Source organism: Neolamprologus multifasciatus, chromosome 17 (assembly GCF_963576455.1).
Source record: "Neolamprologus multifasciatus chromosome 17, fNeoMul1.2, whole genome shotgun sequence".
NCBI lineage: Eukaryota > Metazoa > Chordata > Actinopteri > Cichliformes > Cichlidae > Neolamprologus > Neolamprologus multifasciatus.
Window position 1 is genome coordinate 32,874,968 of NC_140455.1, and position 26,132 is coordinate 32,901,099.

At 41.5% G+C, this 26,132-nt stretch overlaps 1 protein-coding gene across 4 annotated transcripts; it reads left to right on the forward strand.

Moving 5' to 3' along the window:
• The first annotated feature begins 1,998 nt into the window (after window positions 1–1,998).
• usp15 (ubiquitin specific peptidase 15) lies at window positions 1,999–26,132 on the forward strand. 4 transcript variants are annotated; one of them, XM_085138887.1, is made up of 22 exons: window positions 1,999–2,127; window positions 2,829–2,956; window positions 3,253–3,383; window positions 5,367–5,493; window positions 6,373–6,518; window positions 8,004–8,065; window positions 8,579–8,668; window positions 12,833–12,980; window positions 13,125–13,298; window positions 15,407–15,565; window positions 15,688–15,912; window positions 16,027–16,110; window positions 17,244–17,338; window positions 17,546–17,734; window positions 17,852–17,970; window positions 18,086–18,367; window positions 18,552–18,622; window positions 19,907–20,022; window positions 20,109–20,258; window positions 21,047–21,150; window positions 21,706–21,794; window positions 23,495–26,132. In XM_085138887.1, exons 1-22 carry the CDS (start codon window positions 2,039–2,041, stop codon window positions 23,825–23,827), a joined length of 3,111 nt encoding a protein of 1,036 aa, XP_084995013.1. In that variant the 5' UTR covers window positions 1,999–2,038; the 3' UTR covers window positions 23,828–26,132. The 4 variants fall into 4 exon arrangements, with proteins under 4 accessions (XP_084995013.1, XP_084995014.1, XP_084995015.1 ...); XM_085138888.1 differs by lacking the exon at window positions 8,579–8,668; XM_085138889.1 differs by lacking the exons at window positions 1,999–2,127; window positions 2,829–2,956; window positions 3,253–3,383 and adding an exon at window positions 3,390–4,190.

Sequence of the window (26,132 nt, forward strand, 5' to 3'; positions counted from 1 at the left end):
GTGGAAAACTGGAGCATCTGGGCTTCCTGTGTCTTTTGAACATGCCCCTGCTGCTACAAATGTAACTTTAAAAAAGGAAAATCAGTCCATAACTATCAAAAGTCTCCTGTTAAGAGATATATTCTAAAACACTTCTTCAGTAGAGAATCAGAGAAGAGAAACACACAGAATTTCTTGCTAGCAAGGGCAGCCCCCAGAACTCACACCCCAAGAGTGAGTCTCAGAGACTGACCCTGAGGACTGCCCTGGTCCTTTATTTATACACTTCAGTGAGCGTTTGTTCCATACATTGAAGTGTGTGTGTGGGGTCAGAGTGTGACCCCATAAAGGCTTCCCTAAACCTGCTGGTCTCGAAGTCCAGCAGTTCATCAAACCAAAAGCACTTAGACTAAGACAGATATAACTACGTTAATCCTACCGTAAAACAATAAAACAAGGTACGACTTCTCAAATGCTCCAAGGATGTGGGGGTGAACGCCAGAACACCCTGGAATGTTACAGACCTCCTAGGATGAGACATTCTTTCAAAATGCCACCAACTATATGCTTTTAAACACAAATGATTACATGCAGTATTCTACCATATTCAAACTTATATCATTAAAGATTATACTGACTACTAAGTACAATTTTCCATTGACATCTCCAATTTTATGAAAATGGAGAACAAATTACTAACAAATCACATCAGGATTTTACTGATATGTTTTGGGTTTTTTCATACAGTCATGTTCTATAAAGTGATAAAGTATAACATCTGTGGACTTTGCAAGAGCTTAGCTTGTATAAAGTATTTTATTAAAGGTAACTGTTTAGTTTCAGTTACTTTCCAGAGTTGGATTACTGTTTACAGTTAGTTTTTAAAAAAAATACTGTTATTGCTTTATTAATATTGACTGGTCTCTGTCTTAGTTTTTATTATTATTATATGAGCATTATTTGGCAAGGGTAAAATTTCAGAAATTCATAATCTTCTATTACAGTGAAAGTATTTGACTTGCAGTCGTGTAGAAATCCCAGTCTCAGTGAACATGAGCACCACTGTGTCATGATGTTATCAAGGTACCCGAGTAGCTATTGCAGGAGTAGGTTTGTAGGTTGATCGATAGCTCCAGAGATACTTTATTTTATAGTCCTTTGCAGGAAATTATTGCTATGGCAGTTAAACACAGACATAACATGGCACAGCCCAGCAAAACCATATCAATTCATAATAAAATGAAAAATATATAAACAAATAAAATGGCTATGTGCAAATATGCAAACATGTGGATACAATTATATTATTTTTATTATTGTACATTGAACAGTCTTATAGCCGCTAGTATAAAGAACCCCCCTGAGGTACTCAGACTTGCACTTTGGTTCAGTCAGTCTTTTGCTGAAGGTGAAACTGTTCATAGCAGCCAGTGATGATTACTCATTTCTTCAATCTTCAAGTGATTTAAAGAATATGAGCTTTCAATATTCATTCCGATTTTCCTTTTGTCATTTGTCAGCTTTCCTAATGTACATTTTAAAGATATTCAACTACTTTCCAGCTTTGAAAACTCAAATCATTGAGCTTTCAGCATTCAGACCACATTTTCTTCAGGAACTTCATTCACCTGTTAATTGTTTTCCTTTTCCGGGTGTATGATATGTTATAGTGTGAGGTAACTGGCAGTTTATAAAACTCTGCTTTCACAGTACCTTTCCCAAAATTGCAATATTATAAATGGTTCAACTTTCAGATTCTTTATATTGGCCTCTTTGGTGATTTTCTCTTCTACAGTGTTCACGGAGTGTTAAAAAGTGTCACTTGTATTGTTTCCCCTCATTGCTGGTCTTTATTTTTAAAGGCACAGTTTCTTTCTCGGCTGTAAGCCCGTGCATCCACAATGATGGAGCACTTTTGAAACATTTTCTAGAATAATTTTGCCACTGGGTGTCACGCTGCCACTGTGATGATTGGCTGCAGCAGCGGCGTCGCTCTCTACGTGCCTCTATGACGCGCCGCTTTTTTTCCCACCATGCACCGGGGAATGTCTAAGGAAAGATGGCGGAAGGAGGAGCGGCTGATCTGGATACCCAAAGAGGAGAGGTCGCGACACTGTTGAAAACACAACTAAGAAAGGGAGACACTTGGTAAGAATTGACTGTGATCTTTTCAAGGGCACTGCGTGGCTCTGGGCTGGGTCTGCTGAGCCTGTCAACCCCACGGAGGATGTGAAAGCCAAACGGCCGGGCCGTGTTGACAGTGAGCTCCGAGCTAGCTAACGGCTGCCTGTCAGCTTCATGTGTCAGCTTGGCAGGCTAGCGCTGGTTGAGCTCTCGCTAAGACTTAAAACAGTTAAACTAAATTTATATGCTGTATTTTGGTGTTTATATCCTTCACTTCCAAAGAACTGTGTCACATATTTTCTGTGGATGTGTAAGGAAGGCTACATGCCGTTTGAGTGATACAGATAGTTCTCAGGCTATCAGCTAATTGGCTAGCTTGCCGATGATCCAAGCGGTTTGCCTGTCAGTGGGTTCATCCCCCGACTTTAGCAGGGCGGAGTCGAAAAAAAACCACCTGTCAAAATCACAGAGCCAGCTGGCTAGGCTTGTAGCAATCTGAACTCAACACGGCGGCTAAAAGCTACTGTTACAACTGTCAGTCTGTGTAATGTATGCCTCCCTAAACCAGATTTGTTTCGGGTACTCTACAAGGTAGCCCCAAGGTAACCTGGTTTATAGCCCAATAGTTTAATGCACCCCACCCCACCATCCCTTTTTATATAACTCTTGACTTTCACATCTTGCTTTTAGTAGGGATGTTGTAATCTTGATTGCTTTCTCTGCAGGTACCTAGTGGACAGTCACTGGTTCAAACAGTGGAAGAAATATGTGGGATTTGACAGCTGGGACAAATACCAGATGGGAGACCAGAATGTCTACCCAGGACCGGTTGATAACTCTGGTCTTCTCAAAGGTAAGTCAAGTAATAGTCCATCTCTTTAGATCTCTATTTTATCCCTTCTAAAAGTATATGATAAATGTATGGGAAAGCAGTTTTTGGTAGGTTAGCTTTGTGGGCAAGTGACATACACGCACACAAAAACATTGTCTACTAACCAGAGAGTAGCCTTTCTTTGGAGGGGGGTCATAGAAAAAACTCCAGCTCACCTTGTTCTTTGTGTGTTATCAATAGTGTAAGTGTTGACCCACAGAATGTGCTTTTTACCCTCTCTTGTTTAACTGCACGTGTATGACCTTCCCTCCCTCTAGATGGGGATGTGCTCGCCATCAAGGAACACCTCATTGATGAGCTTGACTACATTCTGGTCCCAACAGAAGGCTGGAATAAACTCGTCAGCTGGTATGGACTCACAGAGGGTCAGGAGCCAATTGCTCGCAAGGTAAGGGTTCAGTTATTAGCATAAGATTATGAATGGATTTTTTAACATTTGTTCTGCTGCCAGCTCAGATTGTTTTCTCATATACAGAATCAGAAGGTTTAATGTGCAGTGTGACTTGTGTTGGGGTAAAAGGGAGAACATTGTGCTAATAAGGTTGTTTGAGAAAATCAGACATGCAGCACTTTTGGAAAAGGAACTTTGAACTTGTGTCACTGTTGCTGAACAGTGAATAGTAAAAGACTCTATGATGACAGATATTTAACAAAAAGAACTGCAAAGAATAGTTAACCATTACATTCATTTTTGATGTAATTTGGTTGGTCAGGTAGATTTACACAGATTTACTCTGTGTACTCTACACAGAATCTCAGAAGTAATAGTGAAAGACTGGGTGTTTACTTATCACAAAAAAACAGTTGCCTTTCATTCATTTCTTTTATGAATGAAACGCAGTATGTGTGCTTATTTTTTCCATATTAGCATAAGAGTATGTAAGGTTTGCTGGAGTAAAAAATGAAGAATGCTTATGTTTGTGATTACAGTTGAATACTTGTGTGTGATGGCACTTTTGCTATCAAAGCAACTCTTCAAATCTTGCTAGTCATGGCATCATGGCTGCTGGAAGCACTTCCTCTTCCCTCTCCATATCTATCAGTCTGTCTCTTGTCCCCCCCCTACATTGACCCTCCTCTTTTGCCATGTATGTCATGTGGCGTATCGGGTAGCTGCAAGGTTTCTATTTTCAGGCAACGTTCTGGATGACTGAAAAGCTACATGGAGCGATCTGCGAGACACAACATGAAGGAGGTTTTCGTCTTCTTCTTTTTACCCTGTTGTTTCTATATTGTCGACTTGAGGGTGGGGGGTATGCTGGGGGGAACTGTAGGATTGTAGTCATTGGTGTGACACTGTGGCTCCTTCCGCTTTCCACTTGTGGTTTGATTGCCAACAATGGTGGAGAGCTCCTGCGTCCTTGTTTTCCAAGCGGAGGAATGCCAGCTGAGGTCACACTAAGAGAAGCAGCGCGTAAGCTTTTCAAAGGAGTGCGAGGAGAGGCAAACCAGTATAGGAGAAGCGGCGTGGGTGGCCTAAATGGTTTTGGCTCGGCTTTGATTTGAGAAAATGTGTCAGAGCTTGGTGGTGAGTTGGACGTTGACTGAGCTCACAGATGGGTTGTGCGCTGAGGTGTACTAGCCCACCGAGAGCCTTGAGTAGGGGAGGGTTGTGGTGCTGAGAGAATCTAAGTTGTGTGTGAAGGACCTTTGCAGTTTAGTAGTGTGAGTGTCTGTGTGCTGGAGGGGCTCAGGGGTGAAATAAATAGGCTGGGACCCCTCAGCTGTTTCCACGAGGTGCTGCTAATTTAGGCACTTCACTCTGACTATGAAGTATCAGGACTCCGGATGAGTAGAGACCAGCGCAGCAGATCTTAGTTTGCTTTGTTATCCATTTTGTTAAGCATTTTCTAGCACGTTAAACTTAGGAGTTTGCTTTCAGTCTTGCAGGAATTTGATAAACATGAGATAAGGGTTGCATCATGATTATTTTTGCCAGCTTGGTGTCACGGTTTCTTTTTGGGTGCCTAAACTTCTGTCAAAGGTAAGCTCAGCCATGATAACAATTGGGCAAACATCATACAGTCAAAGGCTTCTGCTGGCATGACTCACATCTATGTTGGAATCTTAAACATTTAGTTTTTCGTGTTTTACTTCTGTCTGTTCAGCCTGACTTGTTACTGTTGTCTGTGGTGTAATGTAGTGCTACATTCCTGGCTGATTAGTGGACGGTCAGATTGTGAGATTTTTACACAGTTAAATTTTATGTTCCAGGTCTGTTCTTTTACATTGATCTTTTTGTGCGGGACAGCCCAAAACCATACAGGGTTACTCATGAATTAGGCCCGTGTCCCTCATTCTTTGCGTAGTAATTTAACATTAGATAATCATGGTTTAAAGCAGTAAATTGATAATCATCCTCTTTTTGCAGGTGGTTGAACAGGGTATGTTTGTGAAGCACTGCAAGGTAGAAGTGTACCTGACCGAGCTGAAGCTCTGTGAAGACAGCAATATGGACAATGTGATCACCAAACGCTTCAGTAAAGCTGACACAATAGGTAGGCACTGCCTAAGCAGTACTAAGCACTGGTTTCCGCAGAGTTCCAGAGTTCCTTGGATCTCAGTTCACATTTCACACTAATTATATATAAATACATTTACTCTTTGTGGTATTTGTGTTTAAATTAATAGTTTTTCCAACTATTGTTGCCACATGATGATTTATTTCCCCTTTTTGCTGCAGGGGAAACAAAGAAATCTTGTACATAAAACTAAGTGTTTTTGTTTAGTTGTTGTTTGTTTTTTGTAAGTATTATGCAGTTGTGACACAACAGATACACACTAGTAAATGCCATATTGTTTGCCAGTGTATGGATACTAGCTATTGTATCCTTGCATTGAAACATGAAGTAAAAACTGTTGTTTTGTTTCTGTTGTTGTTTATAATTCAGCAGGCTGTGCCCCCCAGCAGAGCTAAAGAAAATAAAATGGAATAAATTTTATGTGTTTTCAAAATTATTTGCTCAAGCGTGATTGACATTTTTGTTTATTGAGTTAGATAACAGTAAAGTGCGAAGATTAAAAATACAGAATTGTGTTTATGTGCATGGTCACCCCACAAATTCTCATTCTGAGCCAGGAAAACATTCTTGGAAGCACAAATGATATACAACATAGATCTAAATATACCCTTGGGATTTCAGATATTAGAATCACCTCCTGCGTGCATTCAAACACATGAACTTAACACTCTGCTCATGTTGTTTTTGAATAACTGTGTCCAAGTAAATATTTACTTTATTCTATTGATGTAGATGACGGAGTTTTTTTTTTTGTATGGTTGTTTTATTTCACATCTTGTTTGTGCACATGAGTGTCATGCTTTTTTTTTTAAACAGCACAGTGTTAACTGCATCATTTTGCTAATATGTTTGTAGATATGATTGAAAAGGAAATGAGGAAGCTTTTCAGCATCCCTGATGAGAAGGAGACCAGGCTGTGGAACAGGTACATGAGCAACACCTTTGAGCCTCTCAACAAACCTGACAGCACCATCCAAGATGCCGGCCTCTACCAAGGACAGGTTTGAACTTTTCCACTCTTCTCTCAAATTCTCACTATGTGAGAAGAATTTGGATCTGCAGGGTTCCTTTTTCTCAAGAGAGGCAAGATATTTCAGAAAATTGTCAGATGTGTAAGAATATGGCTTGCTCTATAGACCGTCATTCCTGAGCTCAGGAAAAGATGTTTTAGTTCTAGTTTCCGTTGGATATGGTTTCCCTCGTATTGTTTGGCAGATACGAGTACTTTTTCAGGTCATATCAGAAAACTTGTCTTTTCTTGATCTACTTGGAATCTGCATCCAAGAGGTTATTTTTGTTGATCCATTCTTTTTGTCTCTGCTCCTCCTATCTAAAATTAAAATAAACAGCTATTGCAGATAATGGAAAACCACAAGATTGTGTTGTTTAGCCTTTTTCTAGCTGTTGCAAGAAAAAGGCCTGTGAGTTAGAACACTCGAACTCCTTTAAAGACCTTATAGTAAAGCTAGTTTGAGGCCGGCTCATGAACTAGAATTTTTGCGCATAGAACCTGACATCAAACTGACTGCGGACTTTACATATTTATTAATTTAAACATGTGGCTGCAGTGACTCAGCAGGCTCCACATCACTGGGGTGTCCCACTTACCTGCTGCTGCTACAATCACATTAACCCAGTAATGGTAGTCAGTGTTTCCCACTGATAGGCAGGACTTGGAGAGGCTGGATGGGTATAATAAGAGTATTCTTGGAGACTCAAGTATTTCACAGTTTTTATATAAGAGTGATGTTATCTGCAGTCAGTTTGAAAGCTCTGTCTACCAAGTCAATTCTTTCAAGTCTTTTCTACCATGTCCCTTCGGTGTGGTGGACCATTCTGCCCACTCTGAAGAATCTAGTGTTCTGGGTGGCCAGATGCCCTCCAGTCCCCTTGTCCTGGATTGAATCTGGCAACAGCAGTCACTGTTCTGCTGTTTTTGAAAGCCTCTTTAATTAAAACCTGCACCAAGTGAGGAACTGCTTTATTTGTTGCTACAGTAAACTCATCAACGCTGCAGAACAAAACAAGGACCTCTGTTGACAACTTGGGTCATGACGCCAGAGTTGGAAGTCCGTCTGTGGGATGAACCTGGTGACATTTCTCTACATATTTAGAGGCACCTTGTGTACAATATCTTTTACTTTTTTCTAAAGTGTGTGTGTGCCACACCAGTACTCCACCCTGCTGCCACAAATGGATTCTAAAGCTGTCACATATAAAATATAATAGCTACTTTCAACCAATGCTTTGTCACAAGGATTCACCACAGGGGTAGCTCCACGTATTCCATTGGGGAGAATTTTACTCCGAATGACGCTAAAGGGATTTGTGTGAGATCAAATCGGGGATCTTTGACTTGTTGGGAAGATAAATTCGGATAAAGCAAGCCAATAACACTTGGACACAGAGTAGAATTTCAAATGTCTGGTGTGTTTAAAGTAGGGGAAGCAGATGGATCCCTCTTTTCTTTCTGCCTTCTCCTGCAGGTTCTCGTAATAGAGCAGAAGAGCGAGGATGGCACATGGCCCCGAGGCTCCACGGCACCCAAGTGAGTGAATGACACGCTGCCTGGCTTACATTTCTTTGGCTCTAATGAGTTGTACCACAGTAATGGAATCAGATTCGTACTTTGTACTCTAACAATACTGTCGCTTTACTAAAAGCTACACGTAAGCAAAGTATTATTGAATGGCAGATAACTTGTATGTAGTCAGTTTGAAGAAAAAAAGTAATGTGATGTGACACCACATCAGATTTCCTGCTGTGGGGATCTCCCCCGTCGATCTTGCCATTATCTTCCACTCTGGAAAACCTGCAGAATTAAAAGTGTTTTAGTTTTAAAGTTTCCCTGCTACATCACTGCAGCGCTGCATCATCGTCAAAGATTTCCTCCCCTTGTGACTTTGCCTGAGTTTCCTTCTTTTTTTGCTCGACCTTTTGTTGCTGACATATCACTCCGTTTATTTTGTTTCATCGCTGTTTAATTTGATCGGCACTCAGCTTTCTGGAACAGCTCCTTATTTTCCACTCTAATTCATGATCTATTCTTTATCTTTTGAAGGTCATCTGGTGCTTCCAATCTCTCTGCTTTGCCAAAGATCTCGCCTTCATCTCTCACAAACAATCATAACAGCAGCTTCAACAGCAGGAAGTAAGGCATAGTTGTGGGTTGAATAGCAGAGGGGTGGGTTTGGATGGGAACAGCCAGAGATGGAGCCTGATGTGCAGCCTGGAGTTCAGGACAGAACTTCACGCTGAAGTCGCCAGAATGCTGGAAGGAATTGGCTTAAAAATTTGTTGCTTTTAACTTAAGTATGTAAACTTTTTCTTGACTCTTTTATCAGTTCTATTTAGCCTCATTCTATAATTCCATTACTGAAGCTGTTTGTAGCTTCTCACTCTGTTTTGTACAGGTCTATCTCTGGTTGTGATTTGGGTGTTCTAAATCTCCTGATGATGCATTTTCAGCTGTAAGAGCTGATAGAAGGGAGGGGGGAAGGGCGCTTGCGTTGGACTGATCTCTTAGAATTTCTTCAGTGACAGTAGACTCTCTTTCTATAAACAACAAAGCCTCTGGGTGCCTTACTCAGCTTCTGATTATATTACTCAAATTTGCAAATCTATTTTCCAATTGATGATGGCACTGGCTAGCTGTGGTTGCATGATTTGGGCTAATGTGGTGGTTACTTCATCTAGCAACATTCCACGAGGTTTTGCTTCTGTATGTTATTTGATTTAACACCAGACTACATCTAAATATGTCTTTCAGGAAATTTAAAAACTTAAACCTTGAACATTTGTTTAAATACAACACGACAGCATGCTGTCAGTCAGTTACTTTCAAGTTCATGTTCCTAGTAGATTAACTGGTAATGTCAGAGGATTTTTCTCCTTTTCCCGCATAATGTACAAGACCATAAAGTTTCCAGTAGGAATAACTGACTCTAGGGTTCAGTGATTGATAAGATTCATAAATCTGCAATGCAGACTAGACCTCCTATTTTAAATGTCTTTCTAATACCTGCAGCCTTTTTGTGGCTGATAGTCCTGAGGGGAGTCTGCATGTGGCCTCTTTTTAAAACTATGCCATATCCACAAACTTCACAGAGACTTGGACAGAATCTTTGCATTTGTTTGCTAAAACTGACATGACATCAGTCTTCATTTCCTGAAGCATAGACCGCAGTTGCCAAAGACTGTCTGACTCATCGGGCAATTGAATTTGGTTGGAATCTGCTTTTTCATAACTTTGGATCTTCCTTTCTGCATTTAGTTTAAAAAAAAAAATCAAAATAAATAAATAAAATAAGTCAGCTTGCAATGCAATTGTAGCTAACCTGGGAAATGGCGCCAGAAACACTACTATGTTAAGCTGATTATGCTACAGCTACAGGGTACTACTGCCTGGTGGCTGTAGAATAATTAGCTTAAGCTTTCAATCAGTGTTGTATTGCAGTCCCAACACCTCCCAAATCCCTGGACCCGCACTCCACCCTCCACATGCCAGGAGCATTGTCTTGTCATACCCATTCAAGCCAACCTGTAACTGAATGATTAGCTGTGCTAATGCTAGCCAAACAGAGCAGTTTCTTACATTTAGACTAGCCTTGTACCCTAAATTTAAATTCCAGCATATACTGCCCTCTTAAGGCTTTTTTTGTGTAATGCTCTGCAATCTGTGACGGCAGTTTAACAGAAAGCAGTTTCTGTGCTTTTGACACAATGGAAAATTATAGTCTTGTTTTCTTTGTGTCCCTAGTGTAAATTGCAACTTGGTTGACAAAGGATTACTCTCCAAAAAGAAATTCAGTTTATGCCCAGTCATGCAGCTCTACTGCTAGCCTACGTGTCGAGAATATTGAACTCTTGCCTAAATATATTGTTTGTTGTGTATTGTTTGACCCAGAGGCTCTCTCAGCCATGTCCAAAAGATGCACATACACTCTGTGGGTGGAGCTTACTGCCTTTGCTGTCCAGTGGACACTGTTCACTGTTCCCTCCCTTCATGTAATGCGTGTGATTTACTGCATGCTGGAGTGTGTATGTGTGTGTGCGCGCGCGCACGTGCCTGCGCGTGGTAGATAATAGACATTGTGCATCACATTTCTCAGTACTGTTGAAATGCAGAAATGGTAGTCACAGGCTTGGCCACCTTAAATCAATATTAACAAAGAATGAAGGGGTTAAAATCAACTGAGCCTTTCTTTGAATTCGTAAAAGTATCACAATAAAATACTTTCTCAGACATTTTTTCAGCTCGCACGTCTGACTTGTACTTGAAGCATAGTTGCACATTTTTGCCACAGCCGATGCATCTTTTTCTGCACAGTCGATGGATTGTTGAATGCACAGGGTGGGTGACTTGGGGAAATTGGATCTTTACTCTCAGCAGCTCTCCTGTCCCTGATTCACTCTGGTAGCAGCGCTGTCATTTTTTTCCCTCTGAATTATACATAGGGATTTTTTTTTTTTTTTTAATTAATTTTTCCCCTTTCATATGAAGTGTTCTCATATTACATAACCCTTGTCTTTTTGATTCTGTGGTTTCGGCCTGGTCGGTTTCGCCTCAGCAAGTGATGCTCTGCAACTGCATTAAGTGTCACCGTCCTGCGAGGTAGCGTCCCCTGATTCTGGCAGCCAGTCTCTGCTCCTCTCTCTCACTCACTCTCTCCCTCTGTGTCGTTTGATCCCTTTACCTCTCCTTTCCTCCGAGCTCATTGCGATGCACACGTTCTGCAGTCTGAGTGACCTTCAGAATACGTTTCATCTGTTCCCACTTTTCACCTTCTCATCGCCTGCCTGTACACACATACTGCCCCTGATGATTAAAAAACCACTTCTTTCTCTGGGTTGGAGTTTATTTATTTAGATCATCCCCTTTCAAACCTCTCATGGAGACAGCCATGACATATTAAAGAGGATGAAAGAAGGGTGTGTCAAAGTGTGATTTACTTAGTCCAGAGTGTCAGAGGTTGTGTTTTACCAGCAAAAGAAGGAAAAAAAGAGCAGGAATTTGTGTGCTAGTGTGCAGAGTAAAGGGAGAACAGTGATATATGCATGCTAGTGTGAGAAAATGGGATAAATTACGTGCTGGCATGATTGTGTTAATGTGTCTTTGTATGTATGTCTCGACTTCTCTCTGTAAAAGTGAGTTGGTCCTGTGAATACTGCAGCCTCAGCTGGATGCAGTGGATCAGCTGCTTCCTCCATCCCCATCTCATTTCTCTTCTGTCATCCTCTCCCCCCTTGTACTGTCCGCCCCTCCCCCCCCATTCTCTTTGCTTCTCCCGCCCTCCCTCTTTCTCTGTGCACCTCTACCTCCAGCAGCAGCAGTCTTGAGCATCCTTGCTGCTGCTGCTGTTGCTGCTGCTATAAATATCTGCTGGTAGCCGTAGAGCAGCAGAGAGCAGCAGGCAGGCCAGAGGGAGGAGCAGAGGACAGGACGGCATAGGACAGGATGGCATAGGACAGGGGGGAAACGAATTGAAGCAGAGAGGATAACGAGATGACAGGCGATTGAGCCCGAACAAGAAGACTGGGAGAAATGAGGAGAGGGGAGCTGACCAGTTAACTCTAAGACAGACCAGAATGTGTGCTTTCGTGTGCATTGAATTGTACAGTTTTAAAGGTTGGCCTGTGCTGGACTTGGAATCAGATTCAGGCCTAAACTTCACCTGGACTATTCAAACTGCTTCTGGAGCTGGATTGGCTTGAGCTGAGTTAAGACTAAGACTCAACAGTCAAAACTGGAGCCGGACCGTCCTTTCTGAGCTCAGATACCCAAACTTTTCATACAAGGGACCCAAGAAAACCCCATCGAAGCTTCTGGCTGTCTAGTTTTGTGCGGACATGCAGGCCATCAAGGGCCGGGGTGGGGCTGAGATGTCATGCTCCTGTGTTGCTGGTGGTGCCTGAGGCCTGAGGCGGTGGAGCTGGATGGCAGGAGGGTGGACCACCGAGTGTTGAACTGCGAGGCAACTGCCTCCACCGCCATCGCAGCAGTTTCCCTTGACCAGTGGGAGCCAGAAACGGCCAACGCTGCTTTATCGAGCTCCCAGAGGTCTGCTGATTGCTGCAGCTGAGCAGGCCTATCTTAAGTCTTTTAATAATTGTCCAGGAAGCTGTAAAGAGAGGGGGTGAAATAGTGAAGCTGTGTACCTTCTAGTCTTTGTAAAGTTTGTTGTTTGTTAAAAACTTTAATTAGATTTAGTATAGATGTTGTCTGTTAGTATTAGATTTCTCTGTTCATCAGTGTTCATGACTTTCCACAAACGACCCTGTTTAATCTCTCAATGTCTGTATGTTGATTGTACAGTGTGAAGAATTCGAGCTATAGTCTACCATCCTACCACCCTTACAGCAACAGTTATGACTACTCGGACCAGAGCAGGCAGAGCGAGCGCTCAGGCTTGTGTGGACTCTCAAACCTGGGCAACACCTGTTTCATGAACTCTGCTGTGCAGGTAATCTTTTCATGGAGCTCTTTAGAGTCTGGAACTATGCTAATTAGCACGCCAATGTTTACTCAAAATTCTACAGAGAAAACTTAAAAAAAAAAAATCCAGTTAATTTGAAAGATATTTTTCTCTCCTGTTTTTGCGTTTTAGTGTTTAAGCAATACCCCTCCGCTGACGGAGTACTTCCTCAAAGACAAGTATACAGATGAGCTGAATGAGGACAATCCACTGGGAATGAAGGGGGAGATTGCCAGAGCCTACGCGGAGCTTATTAAACAGCTGTGGTCAGGCAAATACAGCTACGTCACCCCGAGGCCTTTCAAGGTAATTCTTTGGAAAAAATATATTAAATGTGTGAAGGAACCTTCATGTTTGAATCTTCACATATGTTAAAAAACTATTTTTGATTGATTTTGGACAGATGAAGGCTTGCGTCAATCTGTAGGAGCTAATAATCTCATGATGGCACTCTTCAATAAAATACATAAACAGACATGGACATTGTATGGCCGCCGGCCACATCCAGGCCATTGGTAGGCTCTGTGAGGTCGATGGGACATTAAAACATAGTTCTAAATTATTTTTCTCTCTTTTAGCCACCAAATATTCCCCATGAGAGAATAGCTTATTTTGTGTGTTTGCTGTTGTTTTTTTGTTTTTGTAGTTTGTGGTAAATGAAAATTTGTCACTTGCACTTTAATTTGAGTGTTTTATTAAGGTGAGTGTGTTTATCCTGAAATTTTGATAGTGCAAGTAAGCAAATGTGAATGTCGATCAATGTCTATGAAAGATTAGAGTTTGCTAGCCTGGAAGCTGTCAACTAACAATTAAAAATATTGATCCAGAGTGAAGAATTTTAAACAACACATTCATTTATTTACTGCAGTTTGGATTGAGAAATACAAGAATTTGAGTAATGCAGAGTGGGAACAAACAATTGAGTTGATGTACACTCTGAGAAAAAGAAGTATTTGAGAATGTGCCCCTTTCCAGGTGAATTGTGACAAGATGGATCAAAGACTTTGTAGGAAACCTTGAACTTCAGTTGAAATCACAGCAGAAAATTTTGAGTTTTTCTCCTTGGCTCTGGATGAGAGCTGTCTGCAACACAACCGAGTTATTATGTTTGTAAGTGAGATAACGAAAGACTTTGAGCTGGCAGCAGTGCACTCAGTGAAAGAGACAGACAGGGAGCGATTTGTTCACTGTCGAAATTTGACGAGGACAAATGTCAGATTTAAGTTAAAGTGATTGAAAGTGGTACTTCTGCATTGTGTTAAACACCAGGAGCTATCGTGTAAGCCAGTGCTCAAAATGAACCATGTTGTTGTTAATTAAAAAAGTTTTCTAGTATAAACAGTTTTAATAACTTCATCAGAGTCGCAGACTTTCCAAAGACATGCTCAAAGATGTAAGTTCTCTTTGAATCGAAGTTTATCGAAATTGAAATTTGACGAAGTTTAACATCCAGGTACAGCTCCTCAGTTAGTGACTGTCACATTCAGACCTCATATACACTAACCCTGACTTTAATGCATTTGTTCAGGCCCAAAACAGACTAGATTTTTCTCACTCAGATGAAGTAATTAATCTACAAGCAAAATAGAAACAGCACTTTGTATGAAGCTAAAGGTATTTGAAATTGCTTTTGGGAATGTTGATTTAATAGATAAAATGTTGGTATTTTTAACTACAAAAACTTTCACATTTTTATTAGCTAATTGCAACAGCTAGTCTTAATCTTACTGCTGAGCGTATAAAGGTTAAAACCATTCCAGTTTAAGACCTATGGGCTACAGAATAGAGAACATGGACCCATCCATCCATCTTCATCCGCTTTATCCGGGGCCGGGTCGCGGGGGCAGCAGCCTAAGCAAAGAGGCCCAGACCTCCCTCTCCCCAGCCACCTCCTCCAGCTTATCCGGGGGAACACCAAGGCGTTCCCAGGCCAGCCGAGAGATATAATCTCTCCAGCGTGTCCTGGGTCTGCCTCGGGGCCTCCTCCCTCCTGGAACACCTCACCCAGGAGGCGCCCAGGGGGCATCCTTGTCAGATGCCTGAACCACCTCAGCTGGCTCCTTTCGATGTGGAGCAGCAGCGGCTCTACTCTGAGCCCCTCCCGGATGGCCGAACTTCTCACCCTATCTCTAAGGGAGAGGCCAGCCACCCTTCGGAGGAAGCTCATTTCCGCCGCTCGTATCCGCAATCTCGTTCTTTCGGTCACTACCCACAGCTCGTGGCCATAGGTGAGGGTAGGGACGTAGATCGACCGGTAAATTGAGAGCATGGACATCTTATATTATTTTGAAAGAAACCGGTTACTCAGTGTGATGTATTATGATGAGGAGACTTGATTTTGCTCCTCTACCCATGTGTTTTTTTCCAAAAAGTATGTTTTTTTTCTCCCCCCCCCCCTCCCCCCACTCATCCAGACCCAGGTGGGCCGCTTTGCTCCCCAGTTCTCGGGCTACCAGCAGCAGGACTCTCATGAACTTCTGGCTTTCCTTTTGGATGGCCTACATGAGGACTTGAACCGCATCAGAAAGAAGCCCTACATTCAGCTCAAGGATGCAAATGGTCGGCCTGATAAGGTGAGACCAGCGGCTGATGAATGGATTGATAAAAGTAAAAAACAAAAATTATTTTATTTATTTAGTTACATTTTATTAAATTTTTGTGTATACCCGTTTTTTGTTTTTGTTTTTTATGCCAGGTTGTGGCAGAGGAGGCGTGGGAGAACCACATTAAGAGAAATGACTCCATTATTGTGGACATCTTCCACGGCCTTTTCAAGTCGACTCTGGTGTGTCCTGTGTGCTCGAAGGTCTCTGTGACCTTTGACCCTTTCTGCTACTTGACCCTGCCACTGCCCATGAAGAAGGAACGGACACTAGAAGTTTATTTAGTCAGACTGGACCCTCTGGCCAAACCCACACAGGTAAACAAGCTGAGCACAGAGAGGGAAAAAAATGACTACTATAAGCAGCATCATGCCATTTCATGTATGAACAGCAGGCAGTAATCATGTTTTTGTTTTTTTTTTTCCCCTCAGTACAAACTAACTGTGCCGAAAGTGGGCTACATTTCTGACCTGTGTACCTCCCTGTCCAACCTGTCAGGCGTGCCTGCTGAAAAGGTAGAATATTTAGCATCGGCCTGCGCAGGAATCCTGCCTCTGTTATCACATTGTAATGCTGATATCTACTTTTTAATAGACGTTGTCCTCTGAGCTACAGAAGCTAGTGAGGGGAAATGTTGCGTATTTTTCAGATAAAGAGAGAGATGAGGAGCAGGGACACAAAGGATAACTAGAGACCAAGGGAACTGGAATTCAATATGTATGAACCTGCTATTATGCTGTTACACTGCATAGACAGAATAGCAAAGCTGCCACACTAATCAGTGTGGTCGTTTATTTTCTTGTAGGTCTGTTTTACGTTATTAATTTTTTCCCCACATGACTTCTCTCTGTGTGGTTCGTCGAGGTCACAAAGCGAGATAACACACAAGGGAAATGTTTTCCTTTTAATGAGTCAAAAACCACATTGTATTTCCTCTATATAGGCTTAATTAAGCCTGGACTTTCAGATCCTGGTTGCGTTTACAGCAGTGTATCCTACTGTCACTCAAAGCCTGAGTTGGGCGTTCGTCTTGTAATCGGAAGGTTGCCGGTTCGAGCCCCGGCTCCGACAGTCTCGGTCATTGTGTCCTTGGGCAAGACACTTCACCCGTTGCCTACTGGTGGTGGTCAGAGGGCCCGGCAGCCTCGCCTCTGTCAGCGCGCCCCAGGGTGGCTGTGGCTACAATGTAGCTTGCCATCACCAGTGTGTGAATGTGTGTGTGAATGGGTGAATGACTGGTTGTGTAAAGTGCTTTGGGGTCCTTAGGGACTAGAAAAGCGCTATACAAATACAGGCCATTTACCATTTTACTAGTAAAACAAACCCCAGAAACAGGGCTTTGGAAGTATCCCTAGTTCCTGCAGTGCAGAAACAAAAGAAAGAAGGTGCTTTTTTTTTTTTTTTTTTTTTTTGCAGAGGTTGAGAGGACTATGAAAGAGTTTAAACTATGAAAAGATCATTTCAAATACAGGCTGGTTAATTAAGTTCTAGAAAGTTTTTTCTCATGAATTGAAGTTATGTTGCCCGTCATCTTAAGCTCGTTTTACCAATCTACTAAATGTTTTTTTAAGATGTGTTGGCAGATTAATTTAATTGCTGGCCATAATTAGGATTCTCAGCACTGACTCTCCCGTCTCTTATCCTTCAGATGATTGTAACTGACATCTATAACCACCGTTTCCACCGGATCTTCGCCACCAATGAAAACCTCAGCAGCATTATGGAGAGAGATGATATTTATGTGTGAGTGTCAGATATGAGCAGCTGACAGACAACACGTCTGCAGATTATGTAGATGTAACAAACTGCAGGCATGTGCCATTTTCAAAAACGTAGGTTTTTTGTTCTGTTTTTTTTACACTAGGATGCTGAGTTTCACTTTTCATTGGTTTGTCGACATCTTGCTTAACCAGCGTGACTCTAAAGGATTCACCACATGTCTCTCTGCAGCTTTGAGGTGGCGGTGAACAGAGTGGAGGACACAGACCACGTAGTGATCCCAGTGCACTTGAGAGAAAAGTACAAGCAGTCAGGATATAACCACACGAGCACGCCGCTGTTTGGACAACCCTTCCTCATCGCTGTCCCCAGAACCCTCAGTGAAGACAAGCTCTACAACATGCTTCTCCAGCGCCTCTGGTAAGTCAGCAAAAATCGACAGGCTCTTTTTGCAGATAATCAACGCTGTGAAATTTAGAAGTAGAAAATAAAAACAAAAACTTGTGCTTGGAATAAAAAGTGGTTTTGTGTTTGCAGTCGGTTTGTGCGATCTTCTGTAGAGGAAGAAGAAGACGACTGTGATGAAACACAGCCATCTAAACAACACACTGTTAATGGTAATGCCACTAATGGACTGTTGGAGGAGGGGTCACCGAGTAAGTGCACCAACACAGTTTTCTTGTAAAGTTCTGACCTTTTGAAATGCCTTTTTTTTTTAAAAAAGTGTGCTGCTTAGTGTTTGCTGTTAAAAGCTCTACTGCCGTCTTTCAGGTGAGATGGAGACCGATGAGCAGGACGACGAGTCCAGCCAGGATCAGGAGCTACCCTCTGAAAACGACAACAGCCAGTCGGAGGACTCTGTCGGTGGGGACAATGAGCTCGAGAACGGTGTGGTCGGCCCACAGAATTCCACCAAAGGCCAGCAGACGTCCGGACACAGCAGGAAGAGACTTTTTACATTCCAGTTCAATAACATGGGAAAAACTGACTTCTCACTCATCAAGGAGGACACCAGGCAGATCCGCTTTGACGAGGGACACCTCCGACTTAGTGGTAGGAAGCGGGCTTTACTGTTTTTGTTTTCGCATCATTGAAATGGCAAATAGAAAAGTAATTTTTTTTTTTTTTGGTTTTCCTCAATCATGTAATTATAGCATTAATCAATAAATGAAGTCATTTTAACTGCTGTAAATATATTTACATTCAGCATATTTACATTCTGTCCATCTTTTTACAGACCGCTCTTATCTCTCCTTGGACTGGGAACCAGAAATCAAGAAGAAGTATTTTGACGAGACTGTTGTTGAGGTAAAACTAATGTCGGGAGCTTGACATTGTCTGTTTTCACGGTGTAACTGTTGTAGTGCAGCTCGATCACATTTTTAGCAAGACGCTGAGCAGTGTGGAACATAATCATGTCGTGATAACTGCACAGAGAAGAGCAGCAGGAAACCCAGGTGACTATTCCAAATGTCTTCTAATCAAGAGCCCACAGGTTTGAAACTCTCGATCTACTCACTAGATGATGCCGTGAATAAGCTCATCTAAGTGTTAAAGTAATCTGTAAATATTACCTCTTACTCCACGCATTTTAATCTGAGGGAAAGGAACTGAGTAGGCTACGATAACTTTGTATTAAACAGTGCCAGGGCTAAATTTATTTAACAGTAATTATGTAATGTTATGGACAAGCTCCAGCGCCAACATTTCTGCTCTTGCTACTGGAGAAATTGAAATGGTCTATTTTCTACTTGTTACTCCAAAATCAATCTGGAAAACCAGTGTTTTGGGGCTCACAGTGTAACTGGTGAACACCTGGTCCAAACCATTCTCTCCTGTTTACTAGTTAATGTTTTTAAATGCAGATTTTATTTATTTTTTTATTTGCTTTTCAGGTTGCATTTGGGTACATTCAATCTCTGATTCTGCGTTTACTTACTGTTTACCTACATCCAATCAAACCCTCCTTATATGCTCCTGTCTAAAGAACTTGGACTACAAACTGAAACCAAACTGTTTTCACTGCCAGAAAGAGTCTTATTGTCTATATGGAGTTAACCTATACTACTAGTAATGATAGTAGAAAGGACACTTCACCAGTCTGTGATGGCACTTTCATGTAAGGGTTCAAACATAACTAATGTGTCTTAACTTTGCACAGTTTGCACAGCTTTTGACGGCCTAGCTTGCAGTTCATCTCTAGTTTCTCCACATATGTGATGCAACCAAGAGTCTACAGATTTACAAGTTGTTGTTTTTGTTGTTGTAATTTTACTATGTAATTGTAATGTGTTTTACGATTATTAGATAATGGTGTGAAACAGTGTTTATAACAGTTTAATTTATATTACATGAACATTAATTGTTTTTGGTTTTTCTCTTAAAACCTATTATAATATTAATTAATATTATAGTTGAAGTACCTTAAGCAGTACTGTTGAGAATAATAGTTGAGGTCTTGACAACACTTATCTCTAACTGTACTTTTAAACGGCTTCTTTCAAAGTTAAATGTTCTCTTTTGCCACAGATTTTAATTCATGTCATTTCAGACAACTAATTCAGAACTGTATGCTTGTGTCTCTGGGAGCAGGACTGTGACAAGCACGAGAGCATGGAGTACAAACCTCAAAAAAAGGCTTTCTTCAAGCTGAAGGACTGCATCGAACTGTTCACCACAAAGGAAAAACTGGGGGCAGAGGACCCTTGGTGAGAAGCAGTGAAAACAATTCAAAACACTAGTTGTTGACGTCTGGCTGGTTACAGCACCTAAAAGATGATGCATCTTCTCACAGGTACTGTCCCAACTGTAAGCAGCACCAGCAGGCCACAAAGAAGCTGGACCTGTGGTCTCTGCCACCAGTGCTGGTGGTCCATCTTAAACGCTTCTCATACAGTCGCTACATGAGGGATAAACTGGACTCGCTTGTTGACTTCCCGCTCAGGTAGGCACGCACACATACACTACCTTTTTAGCAGTTTATCCAGCGTATATCCTGCTCATTCTTTTCAAAATCCACAGTGTGTGTATGTGCACACTCACAATATACCCTTGATGAGTTAATGACAAGCTGCTTTGTTGTTGTGTGATAGATGATTGGGGTTGCTGCATAATTTTGTTGGGTTTTTTTTTTTCATGCAATGTTTTGTAGTCAACTCAAAGTATTTTTTTTGAGGGAGGAAAAAACCCAACAACAAATGATTGTTTCCCAAAAAGGTAGGACAAACATGGCATGTGCTAAAGGACATCAGTGTTGACACAAGCTGTGTGTGTTTCTGCTGTAAGGCAAACAGGTGAATTGTGAGTCTCTTTTGACGCTTCAGCTTTCAGTTATATTAAAGCGCATATTTTAAATGTTTAATTTGTTGTTTTTCTGAATAAATTTTGCGACTCTTTGATTTGTGAGTATTACATTGTGATCGCTATAATACACAAGATGTGAAAAATTGGTATCTGAAAATTTAAATAAGTCATATTTTATGAACTTTCAAAAGAACCTTCAAATTATTTTCATTGTTTTGTTTTTAGATGCTTTTTTTTGCATATTTAAATCAGTCAGATTTTAATGTTGGTCTGAAACATGTCGGTGTGATAAATATGGGAAAAGGATAAGAAGAAATGAAGGGTCTGATCCTGATTTACAACACTGTACATGCTACATGTTTCTACCTTCATCACAAACACACCACGCTGAACGGGTGCAATGACGGCTTGTTTCGTGTTTGTTCCCAGAGATCTGGACATGTCTGAATTCCTGATCAACCCCAATGCCGGGCCCTGTCGCTACGACCTCATTGCTGTGTCCAACCACTATGGTGGGATGGGAGGGGGCCACTGTAAGACTCAAACTCATGCAACCATGTATCTTTTTTTTTTAAATTAGGATTTATAATGTTCCCGGATTTCATTTCAACCCCATTAAAGGTCACTGGTAGAAAGAGGAATGTTCTTGTGGCCTCTGATTAACCAGACAGTTTAAATCTGGCTTGTTGTGAATCTATAAACTGTAGAATCTGTTTTATTAGTTAGTAATGCTGTTAGAAGTCGCAAATTGCTTTATAACATAAGAGCCAAGCAGTGGGAGTATATAAAATGACACACAGAAAGGGAAACATGGTGAAACGGGGCTCTAACTAATGGAAATTTTCATGACTAAAGGATTTCCAACAGAAAATAAATGTAATCAGAGCGGTAACTTGTGTATCTGGGCTCTTTTTGCTAAAATCGATACGTCTCCCACACAGTTTTTGGCATCGCCACGTTTCTACTCTTCAAATCAAAGCTTCAATTTGGTGCATAAACTCTTACAAATTTCCTTTTGAATGACTAGTTGATTAATCATTGAGTAATTTCTGCTTCTGTCTTTTAATCTTGTGTTTGTTTCTTTGCAGATACTGGTTATGCTAAAAACAAAGACGATGGAAAGTGGTACAACTTTGATGACAGCAGCGTGTCTCCTGCCAGCGAAGATCAAATAGTGGTGAGTGTGTCCTCATTTGTAAAAGCTACAGGCAGCAGGTCCTACTGCATTTTTATTAAAGGCAGACTTGCTGGGCAACAAAAATGAATTATGTCATCAGAGTAATGCACGTATGTGCACTGTAATGAGGATGAGTTATGTAGTTGCCACACAGCCTGAGTTCTCCAAGGCATCCAACTGTGCTGAGACCCCAAAAGGTTGATTCTGTTCATCTGGACGTAACATTTTCAGTGGGAGAAACCACTGAAAATGCTACGTCCAGATGAACAGAATCAACCTTTTGGGATTTAGCATGCATCATGACAACTGTGCTGAGATCTCCCAAAAAGTAAGCGTGGGTGTGTGGTACAGAGAGCTCTCTGTTCTGTGGTGGGGAGGATGATTGAAGCCAGACAGGTAAACCCTCACGGAGATGGTTTCGTGCATAGAGAGCGTTTATAAAGGCTTTCACATCTTGGAGGCAAACTGAACTTTAGATGTTCTGGAAGAGCAAGCCACCCCAGAGGAGACCAGCTCTTTCTGTAAACAATTTTTGAAAATGGGTAATGGCTTCATACATTTTAACAAAGTATACACGTTTCAGCAGAGGATCTCTTTACAGCAGGACTTCGTTTTGCTTTTAAATTCATGTTTGATGGCCAACTGTTGGAGATGTTATGTTCAAGGAAATAACATCTCCAGTAGTGACGATGTTGCAAGCATGAATACTGTATGTATCCTAATCTGAGTTGATGGGATTTAAAGAGATGAGACATAATCTATACAAAAATCAAAGCTAACAGTGTATTCGTCTATCAGCTTCTGCATCCCCAGCCTCTCATTAAAAACATCGAGAATGTACAGTTGTTCTAATTGTTGTTGTGTTTTGTTTTGTGTTTTTTAAAAGGGCTGAATGTAATATTAGGGACTACTTTCAGTAACAGATTAATACCATGGGTTTATATGAAAGATTGCTGTTGTCTGCTGATTTGTGGACTACTGTTCTGCACACACATTTGACCATGGTCAGTGGTGATGGTGTTAACTTATCAGCCAAAGCTGTTTGGCATGTTCATTTGACAAACTGCACGAGTGTTCACACAGCTACATGCGACAGCTACAGAATAAAATTACTTCTCAGGCATCTGTTAGTGTGCATGCAAGTGCATGTGCATGCCACATTGTTGGCCATATTATTAAATTAAAAATATTGAACATGTAAAACACGGCCACACTGATAAAGATGTGGCACAGCAGATGGTTACATGTATTCAAAGCACACACAATAATGGAAACTATATGCCTTAGTACAATGTAAAATGGCGAATCCCGTTAAAGGAAAAAAAATCCAGACCCTGTCCAGTTGTGATGATGCAGAGACAAAAGCAGTTTTATACTAGTCTGTAAGGACTGTGACCTGCTGTTCAAGTGAGCCTCAAGTGGTCATTAATGGGAACTGCATTTATTTGCACTAAGCATTATCTTCATTTTTTAGACCTGGATGCTTCCATTGAAAAGAGATTTGGTGGTCTAGTGAATATTTATACAGCCAGCTTTTCCAGTTTATAAAAATCTTTAGTGACTGCATTTCTCATTGTTTCTCAAAGGAAAACAAAAAGGAAAAGTTGGTAAAAGTCAGTTTTCTAAGGTGAGCCTGACTCCATCATGTCAGTGCAGCTGAGTGACGTTCTTTCCTGTTTTGTTTCCGTCTCTCTCTGTAGTCCAAAGCAGCCTATGTGCTGTTCTACCAGCGCCAGGACACAGTGAAAGGCACCGGCTACTTTGCTCTCGACCGAGAGGAGGAGGAAGAGGAGGAGGAAGATGAAGAAGAGGAAGGGGAGGATGAGGAGAATGAGGGCGAGGAGAGGAGGGAGAGAAAAACCGCCTTGTCCGCTCAGGGAGCCTTGTCTGCTGCCGCCGCCGCCGTTCAAAGCGACGACGAGGACCCTAATGAGAACCAGTGCAGGAAGAACAACGAAGAGCAGGAAGACGAGGAGGAAGAGGAGACGGCGGAACAGGCGCCCAATCGAGACGTCGCAATGAAAACCAACTGAGGGAAACGAGGACATGAATATATATATAGAGAGAATGGGATCTTTCCATCCAAAGCCATACGGACACACGGCGTGACAGCGGGCGCCACTGGTCCCACCCAGCGGCTCGGACTTAGCTGCTCGACAGGAAGAACCACTGCGGGGACATCAGCTGTTGGGTCAGGGGGCTACAGGGGTACGCAACTCTAAGAAATCAGGGCCCTCCTCTGTGGTTGGATCACTGTGTGTGTTTGTGTGTGTGTGCGTGTGTGGCCACGTTCGTTTGTTTAGAATTTGCTCACTTGCTCTCTGAGAAGAGTCACTAAACAGCCGGGATCTTTTTTTTGTTTTGTTTTTTTTACAGCTTTGAATCTCAGTTTTATTATTTTTTTTAAAGTACATATCTCTGAGAGGAATGCATTTTTGGCATATCATTTTAGCATCATCGTTTAGATTTTGTAAATATTTTAAACACTGAACTGTACCGAGTTTTCATGATGCGCTGAAACATTTTTGAACTTGCACAATCACCAACCATCCGCCCCGCTTTTCTTTTCTTTTTTTTAAAATTTTAAATGTATCGATGCCAGACATACTGCAACTTTGTGTCAGAGAGTTTTCTCACATACAGAGCTTAGGAAGCTGCCTTTAGAAAGCCAGTGCTGAGACGCCACTACACTAAGAAATAATGTTGAGAACTGACAGTCGTTGCTGTGTGGGTTTTTTTTTCTTTTCTTTTTTTTTAAATAGCCATCCAGCCGAGCTAGCTCTGTCATGCTGCTGCGATCTTAGATTTTTACACATGATTAGCATACTGACATGAGCCTTGGCGAACTTAACATCCTGCTTTTGCTCTGTCTATAGTGCTCTCTGTTTATAATTCTTCAGTAAAGCAGGACTGAGATATTGCGTGGCTAACTTTACAAAGAAACCACACTGTATCTCTCCATATTTTAAATATTAGGAAATGCTCTTTTAGAAGTTTATATCCGGAAGTCAAACCTATATGTAGTGAAGTGGTGTTTAAGGAGTTAGCAGAGATTCTTTACTCCTCTTCACCCGCTCCTGAAGTTGTACTTCATTAGATGGTATTTAAAGCTTTATTGTGGCTACGTTCTTAAGATTTTAGGCACTTTGAGATTAGGGACATCGGTGATTTCATTGTCTCTTGTTTGAATCGCCTCGGCCTTAACTCTTAATCTCAGACCAGTCGCCTTTTCTTTGCACACGGCCGTCACACCATCTCTCGATATTACGCGAGCACTCGTCTATGAATGTCCATGTTACTCGCTTGATATCTCCCAGCCACGTCACACCAGTTTCTTTTAACCCACAAGAGGGCCAGAATGTATGCTGAATGAACCAGACCACATGTATGTGACTGATGCCTTTTAAGTCATCCTTTCTTTCTTTCACTTCTCCCCATGGCCCTTTCGAGTTTGAAAGGTGATGGAAATGGGTGTTCTTTGCATTTTATATTACCTGTATGAATTTCATGGGTATTAGCTGAATGCGTCCCTTCTTTGTGGTCCTGAGCTTTGAGGAGGAGAGAGGGAGACGAAACTTAAAAAAAACAAAAACAAACAAAAAAACATTTTGGGGTGAGTGTGCCTAAAAGGCCTTTCAGCTTCTCGGGATCATGATACAGTGAAAATATTTTGTGGCACATCGTTGGCAGGATATTCCTCCATCGACGTAACTCGCGGTAAAACTCTATTCTCCATGGTGGAGTGCGATGTTTTCTTTTCTACCTGCTCTTTCCATTGTAAACAGCATTAGCGGATCTGTTGTTGCCTCAGAATATTAGATGTGTAACATGCCTTTAAGAGCATCTCTGTGCTTCGACTTCAGGTGGCTTTACCGCCTCAGTGCTGCCTTGCTTTTTGGGCAACTCACCCCATCCTGAGTGAGATGTGATTGCTACTATAGGCTTATACAATACTGTACATAAGAGTTCACTCTGTGAGTGCACATTTGATAAAATTTATTTATTTATATGTAAGCATTTAATAATAAACAATATATTTAAAACCTTGGCAAGACGTGAAATGTCGGGGGTAACGTGGCTCGAGTCCACACATACACACTAGTTTGCAGAGTCTTGCCTGTGCTCTCGTCAGGGAGGGAATATTTTTTAAACAAAGGATGATTCTGTTTTGGGACTTTTTTTGTAAAGATAATCCAGACATCCTTGCATGATGATGTATGGGCTGAGGGCGGGGGGTGGGGAGTTACCAGGTTTGGCTGCACTTGAGTTCACTTGGGTTTACATTTGAAATGTGCATGTGTATTTATACACAATCTTCAATAAAGTTGTGTAAAGCTT